This window comes from Pelophylax lessonae (genome assembly GCF_965119305.1).
Source record: "Pelophylax lessonae genome assembly, chromosome: 2".
Taxonomy (NCBI): Eukaryota; Metazoa; Chordata; class Amphibia; order Anura; family Ranidae; genus Pelophylax; species Pelophylax lessonae.
The window spans coordinates 231,655,351-231,680,291 of record NC_138769.1 but is presented as its reverse complement, the minus strand read 5'-3'; the positions used below and the strand labels follow the sequence as shown (position 1 = coordinate 231,680,291).

General features: G+C 41.6%; 1 protein-coding gene across 3 annotated transcripts in view; it reads left to right on the top strand.

Moving 5' to 3' along the window:
* The window catches only part of MAGI3 (membrane associated guanylate kinase, WW and PDZ domain containing 3), a 603,948-nt gene that overhangs the window by 251,834 nt on the left and 327,173 nt on the right, over nt 1-24,941 (top strand). For all 3 annotated transcript variants that reach the window (XM_082246222.1, XM_082246221.1, XM_082246223.1), the window contains exon 2: nt 1,825-1,941. In XM_082246222.1, coding sequence (XP_082102348.1) covers nt 1,825-1,941 — 117 coding nt within the window. The remainder of the gene's footprint in view (nt 1-1,824; nt 1,942-24,941) is intronic.

Here is a 24,941-nt window from a genome sequence, read left to right as displayed (position 1 = left end):
TGCTACCACACACAAGGATGAAATCGCAAAGCTAAAGCATGTGACCCTTTTAAACTGAATTTTACATGATTAAAAAATTAGTTTCATGGCTAAAGATACATTTTTTTGTTAAAAGCATTGGATGGTGCACTACATGTTTTGTGTTAAATGCTGATTTAATGACTTGTTTGGACTTTAAAGGTTGTCGTTCTACTTGTTGGGATCTAGAGTTGTGAGTTACAACTAAAAGTACTTTAAAGGAGCTATGGTAGCTGTTATTTCAGACGACCTAATGCAAAGCTAGTTTCTTGACTGAACTGAAGAAAGACAGCACTATATTGCCTGGTCATCACTGACCTTTATTACTTTCTGATTCAAAGGGCTCTTTCACACGGCGCTCCGATCAGATCCACCTATCAGTTTTTTAGGCGGATCTGATCGGATGCCCCATTCAGCCCTATGGAGCAGCGGTGACATGTCCACTGACACCCGCTGCTATCTGCATCCGATCCTGTCCGTGAAATCCGGACGGATGGAAACCCTATTTTCCATCCGTCCTGGGGATGGGATCAGATGAGGTCCGCTCTCATCCGATTCCCCATAGAGAGCAGCGGGGCTCTGACACCTCCCTCTCCGCACACAGTGCGGAGACGGAGCTTTCATCCGCCGGCTCAGCGGGGATTGGCGGATCGATCCCGCTGAGCAGAGCACGGTCCGCAACGGAATGCAGACCGTGTGAAAGGGGCCTTAGACTTAGCAACAAGCATGCAGAGAGTACAATCACAGTGTAGTCAGATCTTCTGATCTGAATATTGGTTTTGAATTGCTTTAGTTACACCCGTGTCCATCTAGTTCAACCAATAAAAAGAGGAAAGAAAACATTTTTTGTTTAAATTAAATGTAATTAATTTAATTTTAATTATTCGTTTAGAAAGTATTCAAGCTTTTGATGACAGCCAAGTAACCTGCATGTTGTAAAGAGGGGGTCAATAACTGACAGTCTCAATATATTATCTTAGTACATATTTCATTTTCAATGGTTTATGACCCTAAAACCTGCCCGCCGCCACCTCCTGGCCCTTCAAGAACTTTTAGATGCCGGGAGTCGGAGGTAGGCATTTAGGTCATGTGTCCGCTGTGATTGGCTGTCACAGCAGTCACATGATCGGAAACCTCTTGATTGCAAATATGCATTGGGAGCTTTTCGGTTCCCACCGGTGATTTTGCGGTAAGCGTGCAGGGTGCATGCTCTCAGCACAGCTTTGTGTTTACATAGGGTCGCATATATATGGCCTCTTGAAGCTAAAGCCCATCCGCCGAGAGGCCACATATATGCATGCAGCCAGCAGGGAAAAGGTTCAAGTGTTATGTATAACCAAAACTTTTACATTCTAACTTTGAATAGAGTATGGAAGGGTAAGAACTGTTCCATTTTTACTGCTGTCTGTGTCTCCACTGAGAAGATAGGCCTCTCTGTTTGTTCTTTTGACCATTGTCACCAAAACAAACTGATAGGAAATCAAAAATGTTACACTTGGTACTGAAACAGCAATGGAGGTAATATCTATCAATGGGGACACCTCTTGGAGTAACTACTGTTTACAGGGGTACCTCTCCCCATTATGGGCAAATTTCAGCATGCTTCGCAATGCATCTCCAGGACAGGAAGTCAAGGAAAACCTCACCGATAGGACACAGAGGGACAATAATGTCTATACTCTATTTAAAACAACAAAAAAGCATATATATACATTTTAAATGCATAGAGTGCTGTGTAACACATTGAAATTTGATTTTAAAATTGCTGAAAAAATTGTCTCATGGTCATTGTTTTCTGTGTTGCAGGTAAAGTTATAAATAAAGACCTTCGGCACTATCTTAGCCTGCAGTTCCAGAAGGGATCCATAGATCACAAGCTACAACAAGTAATCAGAGATAACCTCTACTTAAGAACAATTCCATGTAAGTACTTTTCGTGCTGCTCACTAAAATGCTCATTAATTATTTGATTGATTTCTAGTGGGTAACTGCAACAGAGATGCCCCCTGAAATCACAGAAGGAATAATAGTTTGTTTAAATAAAATATATACCCGCAAGCTGGTTCTGGCATGGATATACTGGGGTGGATATAAAATAAAATAGTGAGATAAATGTACGCTTCCACAGGCTTCTGAATTTCCACCCTAAGTCCTTGTTCTTCTGGAGTTTAGCTTGTAATAGAGAAGAGCGCACAGCAATATTTTGCAAAGCAAGTGTACGGTTTTCAGAAAGCTTTGTTGAAACCTTTGAAGTACCATTTAGCAGGAGTTTGAGAATGCTAAACACAGATCTTAACGGGAGTGGTATTGTTCTTTAACCACTTAAGCCCCGGAAGATTTTACCCCCTTCCTGACCAGGGGGTATTTTGCGATTCGGCACTGCGTGACTTTAACGGACAATTGCGCGGTCGTGCGACGCTGTACCTAAACGAATTTGACGTCCTTTTTTTCCCACAAACAGAGCTTTCTTTTGGTGGTATTTGATCACCTGTGCGATTTTTTGATCACGCGCTATAAACAAAAAAAGAGCGTAAATTTTGCAAAAACAACAATATTTTTCACATTTTTTTATATGAAATTCCCCCCCAAAAAAAAGTAAAAATCAAAATTTTTTAAAATTTTCGGCCAATTTGTTTTATGCTACATATGTTTGGTAAAAAAAATCGCAAAAAGCATATTTTGATTGGTTTGCGCAAAAGTTATCGCGTTTACTAACAAAGGGAAAGATTTTTGTCATTTTTGTTGTTTTTTTTTTAACGCGTAATGGCGGCGATCTGCGATTTTTTTTTTCGGTACTGCGACATTGGGGCGGACAGATCGGACCCTTGACTGACATTTGTGACAGTTTTGGGGTTACCAGTGACATTTCTACAGTAATCAGTGCTATACATATGCACTGTTACTGTAAAAATACACTGGTTGTGAAGGGGTTAACTTTATTTGGAAGGGAGGGGCTGTGTGTGTCCCTAGGGGCGTGCTTTCTACTGTGATTGGCTGTGGCTTGAGCTGTAAGGACACTGATCAACGGATCTACATACTAGATCCGTTTTATCAGTGTCTTTACAGCGAGGAGAATGACAGGTGGCTTGTTTACACAAGCTGCCTGACATTCTCCCTCTCCCCCGCCGATCGCCGAGTGACCGGCGGACATCGGGTCCGCTGGTCACACGCGCGGGGGGGTCCGTGACCACGCGGGAGCGGGAGCGCGCCTCCGGGGGCGCGCTCGCTCCCTAGACCCTCACAAGCTAGTGACGTAGCCCTACGTCACTTTGCCTGTGAGGGGCTGACTGCCGACGTAGATCGGCGTTAGGCAGTCGGCAAGTGGTTAAAAAAAAAAAAAAAAAAAGCAGGTTTTAGTAAGCTTCAGCACCACATGAAGCTTAAGGCCTCATGCCCACTAGACTTTTTTTTTTTTTTTTTTTTTTTTTTTTTTTGCTGCTCCTAGGGGCATTTGTCATTTTTTTTTTTTTTTTTTTTTTTGAGGCGTTTAAAAGCAGGGGTGCTTAGAAGCAGCCAAAACTCCACACCCAGTGGGTTCAGGAAAAGCAGAGTTTTGGCAGGAAAAAAAAAAACGCTTAAGCGTTAATTCATTTTAATGCCCAGAATGATTATTCTGGCCAATTGAATAAATTCGCACCTAAATGCGATACACAAGTTTACAAGCCTCAAGTGTTTTTTTTCTGCTAAAAGTCTGCTGCCCGGAGGAAAGGATTCAAAAAGAGTTAGTGAAACGTCCAGTAAGCTTGTTTAGAGTGAAAGCATCCAAGTGAACAATTGGCAAGACAATATAAAGTTTGCATCCCTGTAAGGCTCCATTCACACTTGTACAACTCCAAAGTTTCGCCAAATTTGGGGTGCAACTTTGGATGGGTGCAACTTGGATACGACTTTGACCAGTAATAATGGACAATTGTTCCACAACTGTTGTATTGTATAACCTTCAGGTACCTCTTTCATGCAACTTTTGAGGTTTAAGCTTGAAGTCTGGGGCCCTCATTTGTCTTGAAAGTCAGACCAAAGTAGTGCATGGACTACTTTGAAATGGCTGCAACTTTAAGTCGCACATATATGAATGATTATCATTGGAAAACATAGGGAATAACTTATTATGCGACTTTGATGTCCAAAGTTTCATGACATGTCGCATAAGTGTGAATGGATATCATGAATTGGCTTTTTGTTGTCATATCGATGGCTAGTTTTACAATTACTATAATTATCCTTAAAATTTTTATGAACCTGCTAAACACGTTCCTTTACTTGAATACTAAATGAACAGCTTTATGACTTAATCAAAAGTATCCAACTACCAGATCATAGTAAATTACGTGGCAGACAGTGGTCATCATCTTATATTGACTGCATAATGCTAGTAGAAATATTCCTTGTGCAGCTGAATTTTCTATTCATGTCTGCTTAGTATCCAATCAACGTCAATCAGTTGACTGTGAAAGTGGTATTTCAGTGGTAAAATGGCCCCATCTGGCAAATTATTTTTTTTGTAGATAACGGAGAACCTTAAGTTTTGTGTGTTGCATTGTTCATTTATTATAAAGTTTGCAAAAAAGAAAATAAAACTACATGAAGTAAGGCATTTTTTATTCAGTTTTTTTCTTTGTTTTCTTTGTAAATGTGCAAATGGCACCACAGTATCTCTTGCAAATGATTGAATTTCTTATGATCTCACGCGCTGCCACACATCTTTTTTTAAACAATCTCTTAAGCAGCCAGCTCACACTATAACGTGTTCCCAAAGTAATTTAATATAGAAGTATCTCTTGTAAAGATCATATAGACACACACTTTTTTGCTGATTAAAGCTGAGCCTAACTCCCTGTACCATCAATTTATCTTTTTTGTCCTCTCCCCTCATTTCTTATATAATTTTTTTTTTTTTTATTTATAAATTTGTACCTTTTTTGGTGTTTTTATCTGCTGCACTTCCTGGTGTTCACCCTAAGTCAGGCCCTGCGAGTTTTCTGTGCATTTTCACAAACACCACCCATGACTAGGGTGCCTCCTAGGTCCCAAATACCTGTCAGAAACCGATGTTGCATCTACGCACATGCTGGACCTTGCTAGATAGCTGCACAGAAGGATAAGGGAGGATACAAATGAAATGGCGAAATTCCGCTTTAACAAATCATAGCTCATCAGCTTTTTTTTTTTCACTTAGTATTTGAAAGGGCACAGTTTTCCAAACAGTTCATTCTTCTGACCAAGGAGTCTTTTTTTTTTTTTTCCATAATATTTTATTAAGGTATTTATGCAAGTACAATTCAAATGAAGAAAAGCAAAAAACTGTGGAGGTATACCAGTAAGAAAACGGCTGTTGGAGTTGTAGGCAAACATTAATGTTGTAACGGAACATATTAATACAAGTGGAGTGGTACATGTAATGTATGCGCAATTCAATGTAGGGGAGAAAAGATAGTGGAAGTTGTCAGTAATGCGATTTTCTCACATGAAAAAAATATACTTGGAGTGTATATCCCTCGCGCCTAGGCACGCTCTAATAAAATTAAAATGTATAAAATAGGATATAATAAAATATAAGTGTTTAAATAGGAATGCAGCTGCTATAGAAAAAGTACAGGATAAAAAGGATTGTAGCCACAATAAATGGGGCCAGCTATAGCGCTTGCTTTAGATAAACTATTGCTGGATAATTACTTAGCCAATGCAGATAGTTTCAGTTAAATTATATGGTAGGCTGTAAATCATAAATGGTGCAGTAAACCTTGGTAAGGTGCTTGGTGCTAGTTTCAAAAATTATATGTGATGAGATATGTATATTCAAAATAATCAACGCAAGGAAAAATAAATAGCAATAACCTTGGGATGCTGTTTAAAAAAGGGTAGTGTGCCACAGTATTATGCAAATCTAAACAAATAAATAAATAAATAAATAAATGCAGTGCATTATAAATACAATCAATATATCAAAAAGGAACAGGTGATGGAAGGTGCAGTCTCTGTAGTGATTCAATCAAAAGGTGCTCAAAATTGATGCAAAATAGTTCATAAATAGCAGTTCATGGGTGACTTGGTGCAATTATGCAAATTAATCTTCAGTGCAGTGTGAATATAAAGTGCAGGTGCTCTGTGTGGGATCCTCCAATGATCCAATGCTGGTACTTGGTGTCACCGTGAGGAATAATAGGATATCACACTCACCAGATGATGTGGGTCTTATATATCTTATGATATTAAGACCTAATTGCGCTTGTTTGGCCTCCTGGACCAGAGTCGGTACCGCTGGGCCTTGTGGTGCCACAGGTCTCCAGATTGTCCTCTCCTGGATGTCCTCCTTCCGCGGCTTCCGGTCAGGGTATAAGGAATAAATGCTCCATATAGTGTATTACCATTAAGAACTCTTTAATACGTTTAGGAATAATACACAGGACATATAAAGTAAAAAACCGCCAGCTGGGTATGGAGCTTGTGAGTGGAGAACGGCGAATACCGGCTTGCGTTCCACTCAGGCTCCCGTGACGTAGACGGCATGCGTTCCACCTTACGCACGTTTCGTCAATGCGTTTGACGTCCTTTCACACATGTTGATAGTAAAGCATGAGAGGGAAGGACAGTTAAGCCCCGTACACACGCAACGATTATCGGCTGACCGATCGCCCGTCTTTTGTCCAGAGTTGTGTTTTGTTGGTTGGAATGTGCCTAGACTGCACACGAATTTTCTCGTCCAACAAAATTCTACTTCAGAAGTGATGTCATGTGTTGGGTTGCTTTCTTTGTTTTCTTTCTTCACTGAGCATGCCCAGAATTGCTCATCAGATTTTTCCCTGTCGAAATCTGTACTGACTGCCCGAAAATCGGCCGTTGTGTTGACGGCCAACAAAAATTTTATAGTCTGCACACCAGATTTTTTTCGGCTGAAAAGTCGGAGTTGGTTGTCGGAAGCATCATACTAACAAGCCGAAAATCGGCAGATCGAACGTTGGCCGAAAATTCCCTGCCAATTTTTGACGCGTGTGTACGGGGCTTTAGTCCAAGATGGCCCGACAGGCATGTATTTGATTGGAGTTCCCCTATGGTTGTGATTGTTGAAAGAAAAATAATCTTGTAGGGGTGGTAGGATTAAGGCAAAGGACCAGGGCCTCTAGCGTCAGTAAACCAGTTCTTCCAGTTGGTTAGAAATTTTTCCATTTGAAAGTGTGCTTTGGCGAACATATATTCTAAATGGCAATGTGTATTTACGATGGTGTTAACTTCTGCTATTGAAGGTGGGAGGGGACATTTCCCTGTTCTGGCAATAACTAAGCGTGCTGCTATTAAAATGTGGGTTACAATGGTTTGAAAGCTGGGAGGCCACAAGGAAGATTCCATGCCTAGTAGAACCATCTGGGGAGTAGGGCTAAACAGAACATAAGTTATGGAGGTAACCAGAAGGGCGACATCTGCCCAGAATTTAGACAGATTGGGGCATTGCCACCAAATATATAACAGAGTCCCAGTGTTTCCACAGTTTCTTCAGCAGTCAGGTGATGTAGAGGGCTATATACGTGCCAGTTTTGCAGGAGTAAAGTACCAATTATGAAAAAATGTTTGCATCGATTCCCAATGGGTGATACAGTTGGATGCTTTGAGAGTTAAGGCCAGAGCTTGATGCCATTGTGAGGTGGTGAAAGTGAGGTGGGTTATCTGCTTCCAGTATTGCATTGAAGAGTTTTTGGTCAATGACTTTGAATTTATCAGCAGCTTGTAGATGAATGCCTTTGGAGTTTGGGTTGGGATGGTTGTAGAATTTTACTAGGTCCCAAAGTAAAGGCAGATTAGTCCATCGTGTGTGGGAGAGTACAGAGCGTATCTGAAGATAGATGTAAAAGTTCCTATGGTTTAGTTAATATAGCTGACATAGGTGTTGAAAAGAGCTCAAATGATTATTAGTGAACAAGTTTCCAATGGTGTGGACGCCTGCTGTGGTCCAAGTGGTGAGTGAGAGCTGCAGAATCAGGAGAGAGGAATGGGGCAAATGCAAAAGGAGTTCCAGTGGTATGCTTTGAGATCGGTGAAGCAGGGACTTCCAGGTTTTTATCGTGGCATTGATAGTGTCAAGGAAGGAGCTAGAGGGTTGTAGCTGTAGAAGTAAGGCTTTCAGGAATTTCTTGGGATCAGTTAAGAAGGCTACTCTCTTGATTTGCAGCCAGGTAGGCACTTGATTTGGGTTCCACCAAATTTTGGATTGGTCAAGAATTGTTGCTTTATAGTATGCTGCGATGGCTGGGGCAGCCATTCCGGCAGGTTTTGAAGGGGTGCATAAGATATGGCTTTGGGCCTGGAGCGTTTGCCATTCCAGATAAAGGATACTAGGGTTGCTTGTAGTTTAGCAAGTTGCACAGATAAGATGGGTAGCGGGAGAGCGCTAAATGTGCATAAGATGTGGGGTAGGAGGTAAATCTTTGTTAGGGCTATGCGGCCTGCCCAGGAAGCATGATTTATTTGTAGGCCTTGAGAGATACGTTGCAATTTAGAGTGTAGAGCATTTAGGTTGAGTCGGAAGAAGGTGAGACCAGTTGGATACCTAAATATTGAAGAGTGGAATTAGGGGCCCACGAGAATAGAGAGATGGTCGCAATGCTACAATTGACAGTTGGTTGCAGGCAAATATCAAACATATAGAGCATTTGCTATAATTGATTTTGTAGTGTGAGATGGTACCAAAGGAGGTAAGCACTCATTGAAGTTGGGGAAGGGAGGTAACTTAATCATTTAGGAATATGATGGCGTCATCAGCATAAAGGCCTATTTTATTGGTAGTATCCCCGACCTTTATGTCAGTATATATTGTCTGCACCAGCGGTTCCATTACTAGGGCAAAGATTAGTGTCGGGTTCCATTTGTTATGGCGAAGGGGTCTGAGAGAATACCAGAAGTCCACACTTTAGCACTAGGTGCCTAGGGACTTGGAATGGAACGCAGAATATTGCCAGTAAAACCAAATTTATGGAGTACAGCTTTCAAGTATTGCCAGTTAACTCGATCAAACGCCTTTTCTGCATCCAAAGAGAGGAGCAGAGAAGGCATTTTCTGTCATTCAGCCCATTGTATTAGGTCTGTGTGTCGTCTGATGCCTGCCAGCAACAAATCCCACCTGACCAGTATGTACCAGTTTTGGTATGATAAGTGAGAGACTCATTGCCAAAATTTTGACGAAAAGTTTTGTGTCAGTGTTTGAGAGATTGGTTGGCAGGTGGCAGGGTCATCAGTCAATTTTCCCAGTTTTGGAACAGTAACTGAGAGCTTCCAGCGATTCCCTAGGTATTGTGCCCTTTGGAGGCAGTATGATTAAAGGCTGAGCATAAATAGGGAGATAAGTGAGCTGAAAATGTTTTGTAATACTCGTTTCCAAAGTCATCAGGGCCTGGAGCCTTATGGAGGGGCAGAGTATCGATGACTTTTTGGATTTCCTGGGTGGTGTATGGAGCTGCGAGTTGGGTGAGTTATTTTGCACGGTCACTCCTCCTACTTCACTAGTAGGAGGAGTGACCGTGTCAGACTGGGTTAAATTATACAGTGTGGAATAGAAGGAGCCAAATTGGTTTGCGATGTCTTTGAGGTTATACAGTGTGGAATAGAAAGAACCAAATTGGTTTGCGATGTCTTTGGGTTTTATTATTTGCTGACCCATGATGCTAGTAAGATAAGGGATTTTGGAGCGGGTAAGTTGGCGTTTAAATTGCTTAGCAAGAAAGGCGCATGGTTAGTTGTATTGGGAATACCAGGTAAGGGGAGGTATTTTTTGAATAGAGGTCAAAATTTCCTCGTAAGTGTTCACTAAGCTTCTGCCTTGATTCTCGGAGTTTGAGATCAAGGGTAGTTGTGGGATTGGCATTATGGGATTGTTTGAGTGCTTTAATTTGGCTCAATAGACTATCAGTGGTAGCATTACGTTTCTTTTTCTCGTGAGCTGCTAGCTATATCAGTAGTCCTCTGAGGGATGCTTTGTGATCATTCCATAGTATGTGTGGATTATTAACAGAGCCAGTGTTATTTAAAAAAATCATCTATTTCGGATGTGATCTGTTCCTGATATTGGGGCCATGCGATGAGGGAGGTGTTAAGCCTCCAGATCATTTTTGTGTTGAAATGGTGATCAGTGAAAATTTTGAGGGCGATTGGTGCATGATCTGACCATGTATTTATTCCTATCTTTGCTTCTTCAATTAATTGAAGTGTGTGTTTATCGATCAGGAACAGGTCGATCCGAGAGTAGGATTTTTGTGAGGGTAAATAATAGGTGTAGTCTCGCTCTACATCATGTAAGCATCGCCAAGGATCATATAGGTCTTCTCTTTTAAGAAGTGAGTGGAGGGCTGTGGATTTTTTCCTAGTGGAATTGGGGAAATTTAGGGAGTTATCAACAACATCATTAAAATCTCCACAGATAATGAAATGGGAATGATGTTATGGGCGGAGCTTGTTCATGATAGTTTTGTAAAATTGTCTTCCATGGGAGTTAGGTGCATAGATTTGAAGAATGGTCAAAGTTTGGTTGTTAAAGGATGCAGAAAGAATAATATATCTTTCATTAATGAAAGTGGATAGTAATGCACTTCAATAGTAAACCAACAATATTAATGTGTAAAACAATCAAATCTTGTAGGTGCAAAAATAATGCACAAAATTGGAGGACTTCAGAATCATGTGTAAACAAAATACAGTTCATCAATTAAAGTCCATAATCAAACATGTGCAAATAATATGTTCAGTGGTGAGTCCACATTTAAATGGTGACTGTGTTCAAATTCCAACGTAGTGAATGGCCTCTTACCATGTGTTAGACAAAACAGAGCCTCCAAATAAACTTGACAATGTGATAATAAAATAACGCCCAGTGATAAAGATGGACTCTTACCAAAGATGATGGAGGTAAAAACTTCAAGCAAAGTAGGTAGATGATCCCGTGTTAGCAGGACTGAAGAGGTGGAGCACTCTCCTTGAAGATCCTCCAGATCACATCCACCCACAGCATCCAGAAAAAAACTTGGTGCGGCTCAAGATGAAATGGCCCAAAGATGCATTCCCAAAAGAAAGAAAGGGACTAATAGTGCATTATCCTTTAAAACCAAATTAAATTTAATAAAGGCAAATACACTTACAGCAATCCAAGTTAAAAAGATGCAACAAGCTGAAGAACGTCCCGGCCGTCTGCAGAACGGTATCGTGACAAAATGACAGCGCGACCAGCTCTTTCCGACGCGTTTCCACACAAGGGGTCATCTACTGGGACGTGCATATACACGTGAACAGCGACCGCTCCTTTGAGCCTGTCATTGGTTTGTGTAGATTGAGTTGCCACAGCTGTTTGCATATGCCTGTGATCCCAGCTGCTAGAATCTGCTAGTTCTTCCTTCTGGAATCCAGTGTTTGGCCTTTAACTGATGGTTTTCGTTCTGCTTTAAAATGAGAGCTCCACCCAAAAGGGGAAGCTCTGCTTGTCTTCCTCCTCCCCCCCCTTCCGCTGCCACATTTGTCACCTTTCAGGGGTGGGGGGGGGGGTGGAATTGTGCCTGATTGTTACCGGTAACCGCTCCCACTTCCGGCTCAGTTTGCTCCCTCTCCCCCTGCAGTCTGCCCATTTACAGAGCGCAGCGTGATTTGGGTATGTGCAGTAGGAACCTTGCTGTAAAGCCTGAAGGCTTCACCACCGGTTTACCTTAGCCAAGTTTGCGGCTCAGGTGAGAACACCACTGGATGCCTGTACAGGTAGGTGTCCTAATAGTAAAAGTCAGCTACAGTATTTTTAGCATCAGGACTCTGTCTTCACGCAACACAATTTTTTGTGGAGGGGGGCTAAGAACTAAGTTCTCTGGTGTCCGCTCTTTAGTGGGTCTTCCATCTTTTCTTGAGCCTCACCAGACCCACTAAAGAGCGGACACCAGAGAGGGGGACATCCTATCCCGGATAGAGAGTACCCCAACACAGCCTTTGCCCCTGTGAAAAGGGGGAGGCATTCCGGTGAGTGCAATACCTAGTGGGGACCATGGGTGGATGCACTAGAACACAGTGTTACACCTGCATGGAATCTGGCTGACACAACACCTGGAATATATTGGATTACTGTACCACTGTCAATTTCAGACCAACAGAGACTTTTATACTTTTTTTTAATATATATCTTTTTGATTGCAATCGTCACTTTGTTGGCACTAATTGCACATACCTGGCATATGTTGGCACATTAGCAAAAAATAGTCTCCCTGACGTTCGGGGACCACAGCACCATTTTATTTATTTATCAATTGTCTTAAGCACTTTTTGTCTAAGCACTATTTAGTACACGCAAAAATATGTACAGCATACATTTTTAGGTAGCACAACCAGCACTTTTTTATGCAGCACTGTTCATTTAGCACTAAAGCACCTTAAATGGTAAATATCAGTATATGGGTAACCATTGTATAATTTACAGCAAGTTTTTGTCTTAAATTCATAGTACACAGAGCACTAGCACTTTTGTGAAGCACAGTGCACTTAAAGCGAAGTTCCACTCCCCTCCAAAAATTAAAAGTCAGCAGCTACACATACTGTAGCTGCTGACTTTTAATATTGGGACACTTACCTGTCCTGAAGTCCATTGATATCAGCACCGCAGCCGATGTTTCCACCGGCTGTCGGGTGCTCCCACTGCCATTGCCGGTCAGGGAACCCAGCAGTGAAGCCTCACGCGCTGCACATTAGGATTGGCTCGGCAGCGGAGGATAGGAGGAGGGGTCCTCACTTCACTGCGGCACCGTTCCCAGAAGTGGGGAAGGGTACCTGTCAAAAACAGGTACCCGTTCCCCCCCTCCCCCTAAAGGTGCCAAATGTGGCACCGGAGGGGGGGGGGGAGCAAATGAGCGGGAGTTCCACATTTTGGTGGAACTCCGCTTTAACTGTTATATAAGTGATATATATACGTGAGTATAAAAGTGAATATAATTGTCTGCATGGAATTTACCTAATACCACAATACATGGGCAACATTTGCATGACCTTTATTAGAATTTTGTAAACAATTTTTTAGATTATACTCACATACTCCCTCCTGGTAGCGCCATAAACCAACACTCACATCACACACCCTGACAGAGACCTCTAATAAGGCTTGGTTCACACAAGTGTGACTTCTGATGCAACTTGTGTCACACATAATTGCATGACAAGGGAAATATCACTGTTTTTAATTGGTGCCTATTCTAATCAATGCGGCTCAGCATGGTGAGATTTTGGAAAAGGTTCCTGCACTACTTTGGTGCGATTTACAGTGCAACAATACATGACCCTGTCCATTGGCCCTTCAATGCCGCAAAGCTGGCCTGTTCCTTTAGCAGAGACACAGCTCCAAAGCATCTTGTTTTTTTACCTCCGTGCTTGCTGTAGGAATGGTGTTCTTAAGGTCATAGTCAGCATTTTTCTTTTTTTCAAACACAGCAAGTTGATTTAATGCCAAAGAGTTTAATTTTGGTCTCATCTGACCACAGCATTTTCTCCCAATCCTTCTCTGAATCATTTAGATGTTCATTGGCATGACTGTACATGTGCCTTCTTGAGGAGGGAGACTTTAGAGAAGATCTGTAAAAAAAGAGGGGACCAAAATCCCTCCTGAGAAGTGTGCAAACCTGGTCACCAACTACAAGAAACATCTTACCTCTGTCCTTGCCAACAAGGGCTTCTCCACCAAGTACTAAGTCATGTTTTGCTTGGGGATCAAACACTTTTATACATTTAGTTGCAGCTCAGTGAGTAAGTGTCGGTTCACACTATGGCGACACGACTTCGGGGCGACTTGAACAAGTCGCCGTGCACCGCGACTTCGGCGCGGCTTGCACTGATTTCACATTATGGAAGTCAATGCAAGTCGCTCCGACTTCGGCCAAAAGTAGTACAGGAACCTTTTTCTAAGTCGGAGCGACTCATTAGAAAAACGGTTCCCATTGCACAGAATGGAGCACGACTTGTCCAAGTCGCCTGACAAGTCGGAGTAGTGTGAACCGGTGTAACGTGAGAATTAGCTACCCCGTGAGAAAAACCTACCCCTCGTCACTTCCGACCAGGAACAGCTGAGCAGCGCAGCAGTGCGCATGCTCACAGCCCCGGATACCTAATGGAAGAGCTGAGGATCAGACTAGTGCGCATGCGCACTAGTCTGAAACGATCTCGGTGTCCGTTAAAAAAACCTACCGACGCGGCGGTGACATAAAATAGCTGTGCTGCACTATGAGTCATCTCCGCTCCTGTCCCGGTCACTTCCCTGATCTTGGCTAGTAAATATAAAAGCGGCTGGCGGCTCCGTGATTTATCTTTTCATACAGCCGCCGCCGCTTTTATATTTAGTAGCCGAGAGCAGGGAAGTGACCGGGACAGGAGCGGAGATGACTCATGGTGCAGCACAGCTGTTTTAATGTAACTGCTCGCGTTACACAGACTGCCGTGAACCGGAAGTGACGAGGGTAGGTTTTTCTCACGGGTAGGTAATTCTCACGGAACACCGGCACTAAAATAACATTTGTTTTTTGTTTTCTTTCTGGATTTTCGGTTATAGTCTGTTGCTATCATTTAAAAATACACCTACAATAACAATTATAGACCCTTAATTTCTTTGTAGGTGGGCAAACGTACAAATTCTGCAGGGGATCAAATAATTATTTCCCCCACTGTAAGTTCTTGTATTTAAAAAAATTAGTTATCAGCCTGGTGCATGTATGTGTTGAAGATTGTGGTCATTTTAGCATCACATTTGTGGTAAAAGTTCTACAATGACATTTAATAAATTAGGTTTCTGCAAGAAACATGTATGTTCAAAAGATATATTATTCCATAGCTCTGAATTCATACTTTTCAAATACCATTTTTATTACTGTACTATAGGGATGCCAGTACTGTGAAAGCCATCCCCAGGTTTGTCATTGAAATGTAAATTATTTTTAATTATGCAATGTAGTAATGACCTTGTTCTGTTTTGCACCTTTAAATATGTGAAATAAAAGAGCCAGTATTAAGCTGGTACTTCATAACATAATCTAGAAATCATTACAAGTGTGAATGACATTTCCTGATTACCTCTAATGTTCCCTTTCAACAGTGCTTAAGCTGATTTTCTCACACTGAGTTAGTACATGATCAGATTTTTCAAACAGTGACACATTTCAGGATGTTTTTGAACGACTCATTTCCATTAGTATAATGGCTTTGCCTTCCTTTATGTAATGTTGTACAATGTAGCTCATCAAATTAAGCCACAGCCATAAGTGCACAATGCACTGAATAGTTTCCACCAAGGTTAGAGATAGGACTTTATGGTGGAATGTGTTTTAGATGAAAACTATGTTTAACAAGTTAAAATGTGCCCAATACAAACATACTTTGGAGCAGTTGTACCTTGGATCTTGAGTTGGCCCAATAAAATATCCACCAAATGCCAGACAGCAGTTGAGTATTACAAAACTTTCTGACCACAAAACCTATTTTCTTCATCTGACATAGAATAAGTAGCACCCTCCTATATAGGTGCTAGGTAGGAGACTGATTTTGGCTCTGCCTGCTAGGTAGAAGAGTGATGTTGGCTCTGCCTACTTATCAGGAGAGCAGCAGGCAAAACATAGATGCCCTCTGCCTATCAGGGGAGCATGATTCATAGTAAGGCCTGTTCCATGTGCTCAGAGTTTGATGCATTTGGGCTGAGGGACTGTCCCCACTGTGTCCAATAGGGAGGCATGTTGGACAGTGAAGGAAACCCAGCCAATGACACACAGGCTTTGATACTATCCCATAGGTTTGGCACCGAGAGGGATGCATCATGGGATAGGGTATAAAAGCCAGGGGCACATGAGGCAGGGGGGTCTTTGGGTGGGAAGCCAGGTCCCAGAAGGAGGGTGACGGCTGTCTCCTCTTCTGCAGCAGTGGATGGTGGTCACAGGCAGTCGGCCTAGTGAACCAGAGTGTGTGGCTGAATCCAGAGGTCCAGGAGAAGCTGACTGGTGGAGTTGAGGGCAACGGTGACTCTGGAAAAACAGTGTCCATGAGAACAGAGGAACTTGGCCAGGGGTTTGCCCAGGAAGAGGACCACTCCAGAGTGTAGGTGTCAGCTACACTGAAAGGAAGAAAGGGGGTGCAAAGTTAGAACCCTGAAGATAATTACAAGTAGGAGCACTTACAGTACCTTCATTCCAGTGGCAGAGTGAAGCAGCGGCCTTGCTGCACCCTCAAGTCAGTTGTCCTCAATACTGTGAATAGTTACTAGTTTGAGTATCCCACTCATCCCTTCTCCTATCCCAGTTTCAAATAAAACTACAAAACAACATCCCCTGGATTGATCATTGACTGAGCCAAGTAATTAAGCACTTTAAGACCAGAAGGATTTGCCCCCTTAATGACCAGGCCACTTTTTTCAACTTGGCACTGCGTGACTTTAACTGACAATTGCGCGGTCCTGCGACGCTGTACCCAAACAAAATTTACGTCCTTTTTTCCCCCACAAATAGAATCGCAAAAAAATTGCAATAAGCGTATTTTGATTGGTTTGCGCAAAAGTTATTGCGTTTACTAACTACGGGAAAGATTTATGTAATTTTTATTGTTTTTTTTTTTTTCTTTTTTTACTAGAAATGTCGATCTGCGATTTTTTTTGCAGGACTGCGATATTGTGGCGGACAGATCGGACCCCTAACTGACATTTTTGACACGTTTGCAGGGACCAGTGACATTACTACAGTAATCAGTGCTATAAATATGCACTGTTACTGTAATAATGACACTGGCAGGGAAGGGCCACATTGTGGCTGATCAAGGGGTTAAATGTGAGCCTAGGGGAGTGATTCTATATAGAAGGATCACACGGGCTCTATGATCATTCCAGGGAGAAGAACGGTCAGCTGTGTTTACAACAGTTGACCGTTCTCTCTCAGCGGGGAGAGATCGCGGGCATCAGCCTGCAATCAGAGCCAATAAGTGAAACGTTGGTGCAATGCACCTGTCCCCTGCGCTCTGAGTGGTGCAATCCTCTATCCACCTTATCTACAAACTTACAGTTGTTGAGACCTATTGACCCGGCAATACTGGATAACTTCGGCCTTGCAGCCCCTTACAAGACCAGGGTAGTCTGGGACCACTGAAAACGACAAACAAACACAAGGGCGCACCGGCCTAATGCATTATCCTTTAAAAGGTTTATTAAAAATAAAGGTTTAAAAATACTCACAAACGAGTTCTTGATAAAAGCATATTAAACAAGGTACATATGCCGAGGACTATGTACCTTGTTTAACATGCTTTTATCAAGAACTCATTTGTGAGTATTTTTAATAAACCTTTTAAAGGATAATGCACTAGGCCGGTGCGCCCTTGCGTTTGTTTGTCGTTTTTGGCAATCAGGGCCACCTGCCCGCTGCATCGGCTTCCTCGCTGACAAGCGGGGGCGGGAGCGTGCCGCCGGGAGCACGCGCTCATCCCCTAGCCTCCTGTTGGAGACCGCCATACATGTATGGCGATTTGCGCAGGAGCGGCTGCCTGCCACAGTACATTTGTGGCGGGCAGTCGTAAAGAGGTTAAAGTGATACGTTTCTGAAAGCTGTTGCTACGGGTAACCCAGGGGAATCCAGAAAGTGTTATATCCAGCAGTCCCCTAGGGGGCAGTGCTGCAAATATCTAGGATCAAGGCATTCATAATAACTTGCTGTCCCAGCACTTAGATTCGTAGTACACAGAGTTATTACCCAATAGACTATAGGCTAAAATACTATAGGCAATCTCCACCCTTACTACAAAAAAGGGCTCTAATGATGCATGCTATAAATACCTCAATGCAGAGACACAATGATGTAGAGTAGGGGCTTCATGGCCAGATACGTTTAAAAAAAAAAAAAGTCCATTCAGTTCAACCTGTGTGGGGGAGGATGTGTGTATGTGTGTGTTTTATTATTGGTGCACCAAAATTAAAATTTTGGTGCCCAAACCGAAAATTCAGGATGCGTGCCGCCTAAACCCAAACGGTTTTTAAAAAAATAAAAAAAATTTAAAAGTATTATACACTGCCTGGCCAAAAAAAAAAAAGTCGCCACCAAAAAAAAAAAAGGGTCACGCTAATATTTTGTTGGCTTTGATTACGTTTGATCACTTTGCATTCACTGTGGCATCGTTTCGATCAGCTTCTGCAATGTCATAAGATTTATTTCCGTTCAGTGTTGCATTCATTTTTCACCAAGATCTTATATTGATGATGGGAGAGTCGGACCACTGCGTAAAGCCTTCTCCAGCACATCCCAAAGATTCTCAATGGGGTTAATATCTGGACTATCTGGGGGCCAATCAATGTGTGAAAATTATGTTTCATGCTCCCTGAACCACTCTTTCACAATTTGAGCCCGATGAATCCTGGCATTGTCATCTTGGAACGTGCCCATGCCACAATGGAAGAAAAAATTCCATTGATGGAATAACCTGATCATTCAGTATATTCAGGTTATATATAAGGTTGACCTTATTCTCTGGCACATGCAGTAACTATCCAATAGGATAGTTATGGCATGCTTAGTTTAGTCAGTTGCTTAGTAAATTCCAGGGGACGACTTTTTTTTTTTTTTTGACCATGCAGTGTATTTGACTTTTTAATTAATATCATGAATTTAAATGAATGCAAATTTATTGTTGGCCATAATCAGCACCTTTTGAAGCAATGTTAAAAATCCTGCTTGCTGCATTTTTTGATGCATATTTGGTCTGCATATTTGGTCAGCACCTCCCTATTAAAATGCACTAAAAACGCAGCAAGAACGCATCAAAAATGCACCCGTGTTGTGTTTTTTGATGCATTTTTTGAGTCACATGACCTATGAAAAATACACCATAAGCATGGTAAAATCAGACGTTTCAATACTTCTTGCTTACACCACCCATTGTGGGAGTTCCACATCCTTACCGCTCTGATAGTAAAGAACACCCTACGCAGTTGAGTGGCTGTGTGTTTTAAGCTACCTAAAACTGAATAGTTTTTCCCCTGTGCTAGATACACCATTGATGTATTTGTATATCGCTATCATATCGCCTCTCAAGCATCTCTTCTCAAGGGAGAATAGGTTTAATGCTTGTGGTCGTTCCTTGTAACTGAGGTCCTCCAGTCTCCTTATTAGTTTTGTTGCCTTTTGGATCCTTTCCATTTCCAACACATTCTTCCTGAGGACTGGTGACCAGAACTGGACGACATACTCAAATGCTGCTGGACCAGAGTTTTGTAAAGTGGTAGAATCATAGATTTATCTTTTTAAGCAAATACCTTTTTAAATGCTTGCTAATTTTCTGCTTCCTGCAGCTTGGCATTGCATGGTATTGCTGAGCCTGTGGTCTACTAGGACCCCCAGATCTTTTTCCATCCTGGATTCTTCTAAAGGTTCTTGCCCTATCTAGTAAATTGCATTCATATTTTTAGCCCTCAAGAACATTATTTGACATTTTTCAACATTAAACCTCATTTGCCATGTAGCTGCCTGTCCCTTTATTTTATTCTTCTTGTAAAGTTTCTTTATCCTCTTGTGAAGTTGTTGCCCTGCCTAGCTTTGTATTGCCAGCCAACACTGAGATTGAGCTATTTATGCCAACCTCTATATCACGTATGAATAAATTGAACAGAAATAGTCCCAGGACAGAGCCTTGGGGCACCCCACTTACCACTGCAGACCATTCTGAGTACATGCTATTTGTAACCACCCTTTGGACACACCCCTGTAACCAATTTTCCATCCAGGTACATACCAGCAAACCTCAGTTTGTAAAATAAGTGGGGAACTGTATGGAATGCTTTTGCAAAATCCAGATACACCACATCCACAGGCCTTCCTTTGTCTAAATGGCGGCTAGCTTCCTTGTAGAATGTTAACAGATTGGTCTGGGAAAAATGGTTTTTCATGAAACCATTTAAATGACTAATGAAACTATTTTCATCAGCAAGTTCTTGGATATAGTAATTTTTCATCCCCTCCATTAGTTTACATACTATCAATGTTAGGCTGATCAGACTGTAGTTTCCAGGGTATATCTCTGCCCTTTTTTACATTTTGGAACCACTTTGGCTTTTTGCCAATCAGCTGGTACTATTCTGGCCACTAAGCTGTCCATGTTTAGGTATAACGTTTGAAAAGGAACTAGGTAGTTTTTAGGTCCGTTTTATTGTATTTTTGATGTATGTCTTCTCTCTACATCTTTTTTTTTTTTTAACCAATATATCATCCTTTTTTTAAAGGTAAAATTTAACATAGGATTAGCTCATGACAATGGGGTTCGCAATGATGGAAATGTAAAGAGAAAGCACAGCAGACAATGTTAACTTTTGGTATAGTCAATTTGAGGTTAAGGGCCATAAAGTTTGGACATTTTTTTTTTTGTTTTGTTTTATTAGTTAAGTCCATCGGTAGTGTGTTTTTTTTCTTCTTTTTTTTGTAGGCATTTTTTAATGCAGCTATGTTAAATGGTGTTTTTAATTTCCACTCATATTTATGTACCCACCACAGAGCCAAGATATACAGTTAATTTGGTCCTCTTCTAAACTGGTGCAACTTTTTGGCATTTTGCTTTTTTTGGTGGATATAAGCATTTTTAAATTGTATTATTATTCTACGTTCCCCTTGATCCCGAATACTCCCTACTGGTACTTTTTTTTTCTTACCAATCTAATTTATATGTGCTTGGCCACTTGCATCCAAATTCACAAAAATGGTAAGAACCACTTGAGGGTAGGATGAATTCAACTATAGTGTAGGGTTATCTTCAAATATGGATTCCTGATTTGTTATAGTGTATCATTCTCAGGATGTATAATAATAATCTGGTATATTCATAGTTGTTTGAGGTTTCAGTAAGAAGAATTAAAAACAGGAAGCTTAAGGAACTGATATTATTGTTGTAATTAATTGTTTGCTTGACAAGACCGTAACCAAACATGTTTTTTTTTTTAAAGTGTAACTCCAGACAAAACCGAAAATCTGAGATATAAATTTATAACATCAAGTAAAGCTCACGTTTGCCTGGAAAGGGGTGCTTGGTTGCTTCAGTAGAGACCTGATGCCAGTGTCTAAGCCTGGCCATACATTATGCAGTTTCTTTTCCTTCAACCACAAGCTGTAGGAAAGAAAATTGCTTGTTTCCCCCCATCAAAACAGTGGTAATGGTGGAATGCCTCCCACAGGGCTGTTGTATTGTGACAGTGGGTGGTTTCCCAGCTGTCAGAATGCAAAGATCACTGCTGACAGCTATAGACAGCGGCAGTGATCGTATAGGAGAAAAAAAACCAGGCTGGCTGTACTGAAGTCAATTGACAGATCGACTTTAGTACAACTAGCCTGCCTATAGATGGATTGAAATTTGGCCAGTTTCTGCTTAATTGGGATCTTTCTATGGCCAGCTTAACGGATCTAGAGCAGTGATGTCAGCACTGAGCCAGAAGTTCAGAGGTAGCTGTACAATCCAGCAGGACCAAGCAGGACCAAGATTTGACTTTAATAATGAACAGAAGTAAGGCATCAGCCTACTACTATAAAGCGAAGGAAAAGACCTCCATAGCAAGCCTATTCTAAGTCTATTCTAATGAAACTATTGTGCTCGAAGTTGGACTTTGGATTGAAGCTTTGTAGGTAAAAACTAGGGGTGGGTGAGGGGGGTTGAGTTAACAGTATTTTGAAATGTTACTTTGCTGAGTTTTCTTTTAAGTCATTTTTTTTATATTTTTGTTTCCTGAAACAGCAAGTAGCACCTTCATGATCTGCTCCATAAATAGTTTCAGATACTTTCTTTCCTTCAAAAACACACAGACTAAGCATGCCTGTTACTGATCATTTTTTTCTTTATCAAAAGTTACCTGCTAAGCCTCCTTCTCGATCTCCAACCAATCTACTGGTAGCTAATGTATTTAGAGGGCAGTGACCTATGGCCGTCAGAGGAAGGCAGAGATGTTCTTGATGTGCGGACTGTGATTGCGTACCTGGTTTTAAGTTGGCCATAGGTGGATTGAAACTCATCCAGTTCAGCAGGGACTGGCCAAGATTCGATCCATCTATGGGCAGGCTGATTGTGCCCAAGTCGACCGAGGGACAACCAGCATGTCATATTTTGTAGCATGCGAATATTGCCAGTGGCTGTAGCCATCTTCTTCCCCCTGCCACGAGAACACAATAGCTCCACAGGAGTGATGTCCCCATCAACACAGTGTTGATGGGGGAATCAGCAATTTTAAAAATCGCATAATCTATGGCCTGCTTTTCTCTTTTTTTATAATATGTCCAGGGCAAGATGGGTGGAGCCCAGTGGGGAGGAATTGAATCTTGGGAAAGATCAGCTGGGTTTTTTTTTACACATTATACACCAATGAGTTGATTTATAGGTAGAAATGTTCATATTTGGCAGCTTCTTCTGTTAACAATGACAACGGAAAGGTTTGAGTGAAAAGAACAGCTATACAGTTCTTCAGAAAGTTTAGTTTTCATATGACAATGGATTTATAATGATTCAGTGTTATACGTACAACAGAGTGCAGTTGGTGGGATTTGCAATATGCTGCACAGCCCTGGCCACATTTAATCTGATTTTTTATGATTTACATTTGCTTCCTCTCTGTATTGATCCCCAAGGCAGATTTCATCATTTATAACATCCTTTCTTATTTCATCTTTTTATGCTGCCAGCATAAATTTTGCTATATTAATATATTCTCTTTTAGCCAGTGTGAAAAATGCCCTTTGCCTCTGCAACTCCAGTGAATTAGTGAGTTATATGTCCTGTAGGGATGAGTGCTGAATTGACAGCAGTTGTAATGTGTTTGGACATGTTACATTTTTTTTTAACTTTTGTTTTATTAGTGATTTCCATTTACAGCATTGTTTAATATGCTTTTTATCTGCCTTCTGTCTGATCACAGCTTTGTCTTGCAATGTTAAAATGCTTTACCTATATTGTATTTCAAAACCTAATGTATCTTGTATGGAGCTCACAAAAATACAAAGAAATTGAATCAGTCTTTTTACCCAATGCAAATCATGGAGGGGTAACTTAATATATTCTTTATTTCACATAACTGTTATTGGTGAGACCTGGATTCCTTCACCTTGACAAGAAGAGTTTACTTTTTAACCATGGTGACAGTTCTAACTGTACAACCCTCCTTGCGTAGGATATTGGGTAAATCTAGTTTTTGGCTCCTGTAATCAGAAGAGCAGGAATTGTTTGTTTTGGCCTGTTCATTGTTTCACAAGCAGGATGTTTGATTGCTTTCCCATGCCCCTGGAAGAAGGTTCCAGAGCTTAGGGCAGGAGATCTAAATACCCAGCTTGAATATTTATCACGTTCTATCCAATCCCTAGAGAGGAGTGTACAGTAGGAGGCAGGAAAGGCCATAAATAGTCTGAAGCCCTGGAGAGCGGGATTCCTTCTTCCCTGGAGGGTTTCAGAGCCTGAGGGGCTATTGACCCTAAGCACTCCATGAACTGTGTAGCTGTTCTAGAGGCCTCTCTAGTGAACTGTGTCTGATGGAAGCTGGAAGGTGGCAGCAGTCTTGGGTGGTACTGAGTAAAAACCATAAACTGATCTGGTACTGAGTAAAAACCATAAACTGATCACTGTGACTGTGCAGTGTTCTTGAGATTACACTGGGTACCAGCAGTTGTGCATTGGCACAAGGTAAGCAGTTGCCAAAAGACGTGCCTTATGGTCTTCAGCGGTGAGGCATTAAACTGTCCAACTCTGACAAATACTCGAAGATTGTCCTCTAATTGCTATCTGCTAACTGTTTTAAGCTGCATACACACTATCCAACTTTTGTGGTTAGATTTCCTTCAGATTTACCTTTTCTATGTAGTGCAAGGGCCTGCCAGATTGCATACAAATTGAAAGTGTTTAGGTTTGACCTCCTATTATATGGTTTTGGTAAATGTAAAGGAAAAAGTCTTCAGAAAATCTTATAGTGTGTATGGCCCATTAGGGTATCCCATGCCCTAACCCTTCTCCTTTTAGAGTTTCTTCAAGCAATAAATCCTAAAGAGATATCCCCTAGACCAGGAATGTACAAACTGTGGTCCTCCAGCTGTTGCAGAATTACAAGTCCCATGAAGCATAGCAAGACTCTGACAGCCTCAAGCATGACACCCAGAGGCAGAGGCATGATGGGACTTGTAGTTTTGCAACAGCTGGAGGGCCACAGTTTGCATATTCCTGCACTAGACTCTGTTATTGGAGCCAATGTGAATGGACTGGTACTTGGTGTACAATCAAAATTATACACAGGACTGCTGATAGAAATCGTGGGGCCCCAAACAGACTATCCGGCAGCCCCCCCAAGAATATTAAAGCTATATTTTGATAAAAATACAATAAAACCATTATTAACAGACAGAAATACAGCATAATTTACAGAATTTCCGCTAAATCTAAGAGATGAATCTGAGTTGACAAATATGACAAATGTGAATGAGGCCTTGGGGCTCATGCATATTGGTGCTGTGGTCTGTAGAGTGTGAATCAGTGGGTAATTATGTTGCTTGAGCCACCTGGAGCTGTACGAACACAGCTGCAGGTCCTAATTTGACAGGTGTGGGGATGCAGGTGTACAGTCCAAACACAGTGTGTATTTGGGGACCGCTCACTTGCACACCTGTCCAATTAGGGCCTGCGGCTGTGTTCGTACAGGCACTGCATCCCCATAGAATGACAGATGGCTCCAGCCCAACCCCCCCCCCCCCCCTCACACAACCAGAGTACCTGTGGGAATGAGCCTTTATTTTATTTTTCTAACATAAAAAACAGATCTTTCGAGCTGTGTGCTGTCACTACTAAGCGGTATTCCATCTTCATGTGGTCTTCTCTCTGGTTTCTTGGGCTGCAGTCATTTGGGTAAACTGCAATGATGTAACTCACACGCATGCACGCTAGTGTCCTGATTACAGCACTGC